The 11,205-nt window shown below is 36.1% G+C and overlaps 1 protein-coding gene across 1 annotated transcript in view; it reads right to left on the bottom strand.

The window, feature by feature from the left end:
• Nucleotides 1–1,328: 1,328 nt before the first annotated feature.
• Tmhs (Tetraspan membrane protein in hair cell stereocilia) overlaps nucleotides 1,329–11,205 on the bottom strand; it is a 166,979-nt gene continuing 157,102 nt past the window's right edge. The window contains exon 3 of the mRNA XM_067145539.2: nucleotides 1,329–5,566. Within this exon, the coding sequence (XP_067001640.1) occupies nucleotides 5,349–5,566 (218 nt within the window). The 3' untranslated portion in view covers nucleotides 1,329–5,348. The remainder of the gene's footprint in view (nucleotides 5,567–11,205) is intronic.

Genomic DNA, 11,205 nt, shown 5'->3' with positions numbered 1-11,205 from the left:
AAGTTAGGTTATGAGTTTCACAAAGAGGAAAAGTCCTCTCTCAGTTTTAATTACGGCATTGATGGGTTGAAAGTTCTTCATGGGGATCATTGTAAGTATCTAGGTGTTACTATGGGAAATCACATAAACAGGATTACAAATAAAGGTTACAGAGCTCTTCGTATGGTTATGAGGGTATTTAGGAGTTGTCGTACAGATATAAAGGTTGAAGGCATATACGTTTCTGGTAAAACCATAAGTAGTGTATGGTTTCAGTGTATGGGACCCTCACCAGGATTACTTTATTCGAGAACTGGAAGACATTCAGAGAAAAGCAGCTAGATTTGTTCTGGGTGATATCCAACAAAAGAGTAGAGTTACCAAACTGTTGCAAACTTTCGGATGGGAAGACCTTGGAGAAAGGAGATGAGCTGCTTGACTAAGTGGTATGTTCTGAGCTGACAGTAGAGAGATGGCATTAGTAGATGAATAAGTTTGAGTGGTATTTTTAAAAGTAGGAAAGATCACAGTATGAAGATAAAGTTAGAATTCAAGAGGACAAATTGGGGCAAATATTAGTTTAAAGGAAGAGGAGTTAGGGATTGGAAATTTTAAATTTCTCTGAAATTATTTAAGAAAAGATGAGGTGAATAACTGATAGGGAATCTGCCACCTAGGCGAATGACTTAAATGCAGATTAGTGGTGATTGTTTAAGAGTAGAATAAACTGCCCTCTTGGGAGACAATGACTGTTCACATCCATAGTATTCCTTAAGCTACATGTGTCTCCTGGGTGGTGTTCAAGAACAGTCACTGTATGCACAAAGGAAGTGTTATCATCTGCTCCAAAAGGCACTCTGCATCATAAAATGTCAAAGGCATCAGCAAATCAAAATGTGAAATATTACACAAGTCACCCAATGTATCATGGCTTAATGGTTTTCTTCCAATCTCCTCGCATCCAGCTATCATCACTGGCGATTTTAACAGCCGTCACATCAACTGGGAATACAAACAAGTTAATTCACATGGTAATGAAATGATTTACTGGGCAAAAGCACGTAATCTACACCTCGATTCCATTCAGCTAGATGTATAATGTGAAACGAATCCAGCCTTGAGCTTTGTCTTGACTGATGATACAGGTTTACCTTTGCCGACCACCAGATACGTTGTCGACAAATTTCCACACAGTGAACACTGGCCCATCATTCTAGAAGTAGGAATGCAGATACCAGTCACTGAAAAGTTTTCATACCAGCAATGAAATTTTTCCAAAGCCAATTGGGACCAATTATCTCAAGATACAGGACTTACAGCATGGAACTGAAGAAATGAAAGAAACAATGTGAAAAATTATTCCTTTATTTCAACTTTATAAAATAGTGAGAGTATATAAAATATTGATATTAAATTATTCATTAGAAAAAGTTACACTGAAGGAATATACAAACATTTCAAAACACAATACAAATTCACAGAGAATCAAATCAGCTATTCAATGTGGTAAGTTATTACAAGATGTATAGCCTATAATACAACTGAGTATGGTTCATGCCTCAATGCCTGTCTTTCTCTGTATGTATGTTCTAAGAATATGGTTGTCAGAATAAGTGGAATGTAACTGTTGGAGTCTGGGATAACATGACAATCCTTCTCCTCCCACTAACCCTGACAAAATAAATTATTTACAAAAGTCTTTGTAATGTACAAGTTAGTAAGTTAACTATAAATAATCAGAAGAAGAAAGATTTATTATATACTGTATGTAATTGTTGAGGATATTGGGAAGACTACTGGAAAAGAATAATTGTTTGCATACACAAAAGCTAACAATGTTTGGACTGGTAGAGTGACAATGCAAAAATTGATTTAATCACATCTTACAACAAGTGAAATGAGCTTTTTTATGCTCACTAGTGAAAAGTGGTGACTTTGAAATTATATAGGAACATTCTTCAGAGCCCAGATTCCAGATTTATATGCATAAGGGAAAGAAAAACATACAGTAACTATACAGCATGAAATAAGGATGAATAAGGAAATTAAGAACTTATAAGATGTAGCGAATAGCAGAGAAAAGTCCATAGGAACAGAGCAAAGTCTCAATATATATAATGGTCATGTTTATATATTGGTTACTAAATGGCCTCATATCCTAAGTCCTTTCTTTACACTGGAAATGTAGTTAAACTTTGTTTATTATATACTCAAGATTAAATTTGTTTATACAGATGGTTTAGGTACACTACCGGTATATGGTATTCAAAGTTGGTCTCACCTGATATTGATAGGCCTAAGTATAATGATATAAATAAAATAAAATTAGTTTGGACATAAAACCTGCCTGAATTCGTTTTTAAAAGGTCTGCAACTGACATGTTACAATCCCCTTGGTACTAACAGTTTGGGATTTGAGGAGGCCGGAATATGATGAAGAGCTTTAATTATTTTTAATTATCCTGACTGACTGGAAAGTACAACACTTATAAAGCCAGTTACTTACTGTAATTCGGGAGGATAAAATAACAAAAGGAGTAAAAGCCTTTTTTTTTTTTCATGCTTCTAATTCTAATCACTGCAAACACACATCCTTTGGTACGTCTGCATTTCAAATGCTTGCAACTTCTTGCACATGGTCTCGATTAGTGTCCATGTCTCAGCACCGTATAACGGTATGCTGAAAACGTAGCACCGGTGTGGTTGTGTTCGTAGTGTAATGGAAATGGCTTGTCAAAAGTTTTCTAAGTCTATGAAAAGAAGTTCTGGCCTGCTCAGTTCTGCATCAGATCTCATGAGGAAGATCCCAGTCATCAATGATGTGACATCCCAGGTATTTAAATGTTGCCACTATTGCGATCTGGTCCTTTGCTGCTGTGAGATCACCTCGAGTGCCATCTTCTTTCCTGCTTATAATCATCTACTTGGTCTTCTTTACATTAAGCCTCAAGCACATGGTGCTGCTGGCTTCAGTGACAGCAATAAATAGTTCCTGTAGATCCTGGAAATTGGTTGCAAGTAGCACAATGTCATCGGCATACCTGATGTTATTCATGATGCCAGGCGAGTTGGTTGTGGGGTTAGGGACGCGTGGCTGTGATCTTGCATCCGGGAGATAGGAGTTTGAATCCCACTGACGGCAGCCCTGAAGATGGTTTTCCATGGTTTCCAATTTTCACATCAGGCAAATGCTGGGGATGTACCTTAATTAAGGCCACGGCTGCTTCCTTCCAACTGCTAGGCCTTTCCTATCTCTTCATCACCATAAGACCTATCTGTGTCGGCGTGATGTAAAGCCACTAGCAAAAAAAAAAAAAGTTATTTATGATGAAACCATTAACCACAACTCCTTGAGTAAAGAGCATCTCGAAAAATCTTTTCTGAAAGAATACAGCCTTGGCGAACTCCTTTCATAACTGAGACTTCTTCCAAGACACGACCATCAATTCTTATGCCAGCACTCTGTTCCAGTAGAGATTATCAATAACACGGATGTCCTGCCCATCAAGTCCTAATTCTCGAAGAATGTTCACAAGTTTGTCGCGGCGGACTGTATTGAAGGCTTTTTCATAGTCGATGAAACAAGCAAAAACACATCCAACAAATTAATTCAGGCAATATTCTCCCAAACTAGTTGTATTGTTTCTATCTCATAAGTACCCTCATAAGTTTTCTAATTGGTCACTGGGTGTCAAGGCACCCAGGATAGAGAATGTAGAACTGATCTCCGTTGCTCCTTACCCTAGTTTGCAGATATTGCAGAGCTCTTTGTTACTAATTGGTACTAATTAAATTCTAACAGAGCTGGTGTTGAACAAAAAAGATATTTAAGGTTGGATCAATGTTGTGAAGTAGTTGTGTGAAAGTGCTGGATAGATTAGAATTTGGGAGTGTAAGGGTACTAATCCGCATCCAATATTCTAATCAATTGAAGGTAAACTTCATAAAGTTTACTCTATGGCCATGGATTTTATTTCTTCCTGCTACTAAAATAGAAGGAAAATTGTCTTACACTTTTTCACTAACTTTCTGTAGGAACCTGTCCTTTATGATTTTGGCTCTTTTGCTGATAGTTATTTTTAATAATTTAAACTGTAGAATGGGGGGCTTATTGTGAGGTTTGTGTGTGGAAGGACATTACTGGTGTCAGCAGCTTCTTTCCTACTTCTTACTTTCCTACTCCTGTAACTCTTAATGCTAGTGAAAACCTGGAAGCAACCTGGGACAAATTCTTTGGACATGTTTTGTAATTAACAAGGAGAGGCCAGGAAAATTCAGTGCAATAAAAAATATAGAGTAGTGTAATGAAAAGGAATGAAGGAAATCTTATGAGAAGCTTTACTGCTTTTGCAGAAATTTACACAACTCTAGGATAAGCTGCAGACCAGATTTCTTGTTATCATCATCATCATCATCATCATCTTCATCTACATCTACATCACTGTCAGTCAATGGCCAGATTTAATCATACTACTATTTGTTGTTAATTCATGAATCTTCTGCACAAGAGACCTGCTTTTGGAACATAAATCTTTCCCTGATATAAGTTTACAATTTGAAAGGCTGTTCCTGGTGGTATAGTTAGGACTGAAACAAAGCAGTCCCCTAAAACTGGTGTTGGTAACATGTGAGTGCTGAAGGTCATACTTCATGTAGAAATTCAAAGCTGGTATAAAATTTTTAAAAAAAATTGAAAATCCTTCAATTTAGTGTAAAATGTATATTACAGCAATTTAATATTATAAAATACACTTACATAATTATAACCCTAATATTTAAGCATTTGTTTTTAAGAAAAGTACAACCAATTTTCTTTGTACAAATGGCAAATAGATCATGTTGAAATCATGCTCCAAATAAATTCGTTCTCTTCAGAGTGGAAAAAAGAAAATATGGTTTCCTGAAAGCAGAAAAATGGATAATCCTTCCGATCACTTAAAGTAAGTAGTGTAAAATTATTTCACAGATCTGAAACATACAAACTTCAAGGCACAAAGATTTACAAAATTAATCTAACAAATATTTTACTGTGTTCTGAACTGAATCTCAGAAAATATATAGAACATCATAACTTTGTAGAGGATGGCAATCCCTCACTGTTTATATGATACATGTTAAAAACCCTATAATATTCTCCCTGTTTGTTTTAACATGGCAATCAGTTTATCAAACTGATTGCATGCTAGTGGTGGGGACAAGTACTCACATTTGTTTCTATTCCCATAAATAGGTGATCATTTGGAATTACGACTTGTTCTCATTTTCTAGGTGACTTCTGATAACTAGAAGTACCTTATGAACTTTCTAGCAAAACAAGATAATTTCTCATATTTTGTCAAGTCAGTTAAAATGGAATACTGGTCCACGTTTTACAGTTGAAAATTCTGTATACTTGAAGCATATTCTGCTCTATAGGCTGAAGACTTGGAACGCCCAGTCCGATTGGAGAACTCGGAAAATCGGTCGGCTTCACCTGGCTGGTGGTGATGATGTGGCTGAGGCATCAGTAACACCGGGTGAAGATTGAGGGACTTCCTTGAGCCAGCCACCGACTGAGCATCACCAACAAAACCACCATTGACCTCACCTGGAGGAAACAAAAATATATTAGTTATGAGTTCCTTATAATTACGCACTGCACATGTTAGTAATTTTCCTTCAAATCCACTTCCAAACATCTTAACCCTCAACTGGTATCATACGTCTGTAAGACTGCTGCCGAACTTTCAGGCAACCATTTCTTCTTCTTGCTGGGTCCTACTTCTTTCTCCCTTTGTGTACCTTTCAGTTGGAGTGTTGGCTTCATGCAGTGAAGGTGTGAGCCACACCCACTCCCTCTAAAAGAATACAATTAGCGGTCCAAGCAACACCGACGTGAAATATTCATAGGGAATAATTTTTGAGGCCTGGATCTCGTCGACTAGGCAAGGCATAGATATGGCCCCGAGCTGGAAATACCCCTTGTAATTAGTTAACAAGGGCAAGACTATAGCTACAAGCAATAAAAGAAGAAACGGCTTAAAACAGGGGGTTTGCTTGTCGCATGTTTCAGGTGGCATGTCATTCACTCTTTTCTGACCTTCAGTAAAAGCGCGGCGAGATCACTATGCTGCCTGGCAGATGTATGATACCAGTTACGTAACAGTTGCTCGTGAGCCATGTTAATGAATATTTAGTGATTATTATGGTTTAGTATATTATTATTATTATTAGTAATATTGCCGTGTTATTAGTTCATACAATATGGAGCCACAACCAGGTCAATCTCAACAATCAGAACACACTTATAATGTTGAAACACATACTGATTATTCTCAATAAGTTCTGAAAACAAATAAACCAAACTTTGAAATAGGTATAGAAGAAATGATTACTAATAATGCTGGATGACAGTGATATTAATCCAGATTACTACATAGAAAGTAATGATGAAACGGATTAAGAACAGGAAGTGGTTGATAACAATGGAGGGGAGGACATAGGAACACGTGAAGATGATCTAACAAGGATGAATATTGGATGTCAAAATGTGAATTTATGTTTTAAGCTTTCCAGTCTTTTTAACAAATATAGGTACTTTATAAAGGTCCACATTTTCGGAGCTTCATTTTAGTAATTTGGTATTTTCTTCTGGATCTGTAATTTTTTTTCCTAGGTTTTGCTGTGACATGTTTGGAAACATATGCTTCAAGTAATTAAGTTCAATAAACAACAACAAAGTAAGAAATTATTGTATAATTTAACAGTAAATTTATGGAGTCTGATAGACACCATGATACCAGTTGTGTTACAAATATGTGATACCAGTTGAGAGTTTTAAAAAAAATGCTATTTGTTCGGGGCGTCGACCCATGTAGATCTTTTGCCTCTACTGGCACTATATTGTATGAACCTGTGTGTAATTGGAATGGCGGTAGTGTGGAATGTTGTGTGTGAGGAAAGGAAGATTTAGGACGTCAAAAACACCCAGTCCCCAGTCCAGGGATATTAATCATTACAATTTAAAAACCCTGACCTGGCTGGGAATCGAACCCGGGGTCGCCGGGTGACAGGCGGATGCGTTGCCCCCTACACTGCGGGGCCAGACTAGTTGAGGGTTAATAATCATCCCACCCTCCGCAGGCAAGTTTATTTTTGTTTTGTTCTTTTATGTGGATTTAATTTTCTAGTCGCTTCCCTAAAACAGGCTCACAGTTGAAAATAACCAGTTACTTTACAATTCTACCTAGGAAGGCTGGACAAAATAACTTCAAAGGAATTCTCCCAATTATGGAACATAATTATGTAGAATACTTTGATACAGTGCATGTATTTATGCAGCACATTCCTACATACACTAATGTAGCGGTGACTACTGGAGCTTCCTTGAAGCTTGGCTTACGGCCATGATAGGGAGTGCTGCACAACTGAATGCAGTAATGGATTCATATTATTCTGTGAAGTATTTTAATGTTTTTGAGTAAATTCTTCCATGAATTACATGAAAAGTTACATACATTAACTCATCATGAAAACATAATTACTGTATATCAATACAAGAAGTTGTTTGCTTTTCACAACACATAAAACAATAATTTTACAAAGAATATATTAAATTTAGTAAATACATCTTTGTGTTAGGTACAAAATAAATAAAAGGTGATATTTTCTTATAATACACCAAAATCTATAATATTTGTGCCAGTGCTACAGGGCATGAAATTAGGACAAATTGAATTACTGTACATGAATGCAGCCAAATTACCTCTCTTAACAATGCTTTTTTTTTCTTCTTTTTTTCAGATCCTCTTCCATTTTAGCATGGTCCTCTCTTTCAATTGAATCGTGTATAGTAGAATGTTTGTTTTTATTGTTCCACTCTACATTATTTGTTTTTTGTGATTACAACAAACATATCAAACATCTTGTTCTTTCACCCATTTGTTAAGAAGTAGTGATTGTAGCTAAATACCTTAATTAGGGAGAGTACAGTAAAAAATCTCTTCAGCCTTTCTTGGAACAAAGAAGAAAAATCCACTTAAATTTTTAACCTTTCTTCCCAAATCTATCTCTGCTGAGTCCCTCCTTTCACATTTGTTGGCTGTGCCAGTGTTCATATTGCAAGGACAAAGGAACTTGAATCCATCAATTAACTTCAGCTCAACCTGTGCAGTGCCACGAAAGTCTTTGGGCATGGTTGCACTAGTGCTACTAATTCTGACTGACCAATTTCAAAATTTTCTAAAGTTAAAAAAAAAAAAAAAAAGCATGCCAGCTTGCAGTTTAATATGACTGTTGATATCCTGAGCAGTCAGAGAATCTCTAGTTTTATGTGGAATTTGAACCACAGGGGTGTACAATATATATTACAAATTTCCCACATGTCCTGGGAAGGATTCAAGACACACTCACCCAGACGAGAAGCCAGCGATGATATCAGTAAGCTATTATGTCCTTTCTTTAAAAGTTAGATATGCAGCTATCTACCTGCTTGTACACTAATTGACTTAAATAATTCTACTGCTATGTAATCAGTTGCTGATGCAGAACAAATCATGCTGTTTTCCTTTGGATATCTTCCATTCCTCGAATCAAGTAATCCCGGTGACGGTCCCATACTGTACACCGGAACCATAATTGGATATAAAAACTTTCCAGTCTGTTGAAAAAGGTATAAAAGAAATTATTATTATAAATGCTGGATGACAGTGATATTAATCTGGATTACTAGATAGAAAGTGATGACAAAATGGATTAAGAACAGGAAGTTGTTGATAATGATGGAGGGGAGGACATAGGAACACGTGAAGATGATCTAACAAGGATGAAATTGGATGTCAAAATGTGAATTTATGTTTTAAGCTCTCCAGTATTTTTTAACAAATATAGGTTCTTTATAAAGGACTGACATAGCAGAGAATTAATCATTGAAAGTTCTGTTTACAGATTTTTGAGAAAAATATGAAGGTGCACATTTTCGGAGCTTCATTTTAGTAATTTGGTATTTTCTTCTGGATTTGTAATTTTTTCGCCTAGGTTTTGCTGTGACATGTTTGGAAACACATGTTTCAAGTAATTAAGTTCAATAAACAACAACAAAGTAAGAAATTATTGTATAATTTACCAGTAAATTTTTGGAGTCTGATAGACACCATGATACCAGTTGCATTACAAGTATATATGATACCATTTGAGGGTTAGTAATCATCCCACCCACCTCAGGCAAGGTTATTTTTGTTATGTTCTTTTGTGTGGATTTAATTTTCTAGTTGCTTCCCTGTAAAAAATACACACTATACAGGTATGTTTATAGTGTTATAATCTTTACTGAAATTTTGTGTGTTTGACAGACTGGAAAGTTTTTATGTCCTGTTTGACTAAGTCGACACTGGAAAGTATGGCTTCCTTCTTGACCAAAAAAAAAAAAAAAAAAAGAACCATAATTGGGATCTTACCATAGATACCCCCTTTTCCTTTATAACCATATGAAGAGATCTATAACCTTTATGTACAACCTCATTAATGTGATTACACCAATGAAGATCTTTATACAGGGTTATTCACCTGAGATATTACACGGATATAACATCTAAACCATTAAAGATATTGGTATTCTGTTTTCATATTCGTAAATGATACCCGTGGGCTTGTTAAAATAATGTGCTACGTGATTTATAACTAGGTGATTTATAACTGAGATATTGATAATAACTCCGTATTTTTAAAAGAACGGCACAAATTCATAGAACTGGCCTAAAGGATCAACTGCGTACAAGTTCAAATATGTGAGTATTTTCAATATTGGACAGTTACTTTTTGAGATATCATTAATAACAGCATGCACAGTTTTGCATTCTGCATCAGACAGTGTGAAGTTGGGCAAGGACATATTGACGCGCAAGCAGTCTTCTGGGTGTGATTCCAGATTCAGAATGGATACCAGGCATGTAAGCATATCGTACACATGTGATGGGTTTGCAAAGTGTGTATGACAGGCGAACTCACAACAGGACAGCGAGGGATGATGTTTTTAAAAGGAATAAAATAATTATTTTGACTTTGAAGGAACATAACGAAAGCTAAAATTGTCACTGTTTCGAGTGTACAGTACATACTACTGTATGAATTGTGAAAACATAACGCAGGACATCCGGAAAGCTCCTTCTAGAAAAGCAATTGAATAATGTGTGAGATGGACTTCAAAACAAAACAAAACAAATGCACTTTAAACCCCCTTCCCCGCTGTGTGTTCGCCAGTCACACAATAACTTTGCACACCCAGGGTATGTTACGGTACATCACATTACGTGTATAATAGTTTATAATACATGCCTGGTATCCGTTCTGTGGCTGGAATCAATGCCAGGAAACAGCTTGCGTGCAAATACGTCCTTGGCTGACCACACACTGTCTGATGCGGTACACAAAAGCCCATATGTGGTTTTTATTTATATCTCAAAAAGTAACTGTCCGATTTTGAAAATACTTGCATATATGAACTTGTACACAGCTGAACTTTTAGGCCAGCTGTATGCATTCATGCTGTTCCATTTAAAAATATGGAGTTAGTATCAATATCTTGGTTATTAATCACCCCATGGGAATAAGTAGCACATTATTTTATAAGCCCCTTGGTATCATTTATGAATTTGAAAACAGAATGCAGATATCTTTAATGATTTAGATGTTATTTCCATGTAACATCTTAGATGAATAACCCTGTATAACATTATTATTATTATTATTATTATTATTATTATTATTATTATTATTATTATTATTATTATTATTATTATACATACTATCATTATAGACCATTATGCCTTTCAGCCTTCAGTCTGCGAGCCTCTGTGAATTTACTAAACGTCGGCACAATTCTCTATTTGCAACTAGTGCTGTGGCCCCATTTAGTTCTATACCTCTTATCTTTAAATCATTAGAAACTGAGTCTAACCATCATCGTCTTGGTCTCCCTCTACTTCTCTTACCCTCCATAACAGAGTCCATTATTCTCCTAGGTAACCTATCCTCCTCCATTCACCTCATGTGACCCCACCACAGAAGCCAGTTTATGCGTACAGCTTCATCCATCAAGTTCATTCTCTTCATTCTGAGTACTCTCCTGCCATTGTTCCCACCTGTTTGTACCAGCAATCATTCTCACTACTTTCATGTCTGTTATTTCTAACTTATGAATAAGATATCCCGAGTCCACCCAGCTTTCGCTCCCATAAAGCAAAGTTGGTC

The sequence above is a fragment of the Anabrus simplex genome, chromosome 4 (genome assembly GCF_040414725.1).
Source record: "Anabrus simplex isolate iqAnaSimp1 chromosome 4, ASM4041472v1, whole genome shotgun sequence".
Classification (NCBI taxonomy): Eukaryota; Metazoa; Arthropoda; class Insecta; order Orthoptera; family Tettigoniidae; genus Anabrus; species Anabrus simplex.
The sequence above is the reverse complement of the archived record's forward strand: the minus strand, read 5'-3'. Positions and strand labels throughout refer to the sequence as shown.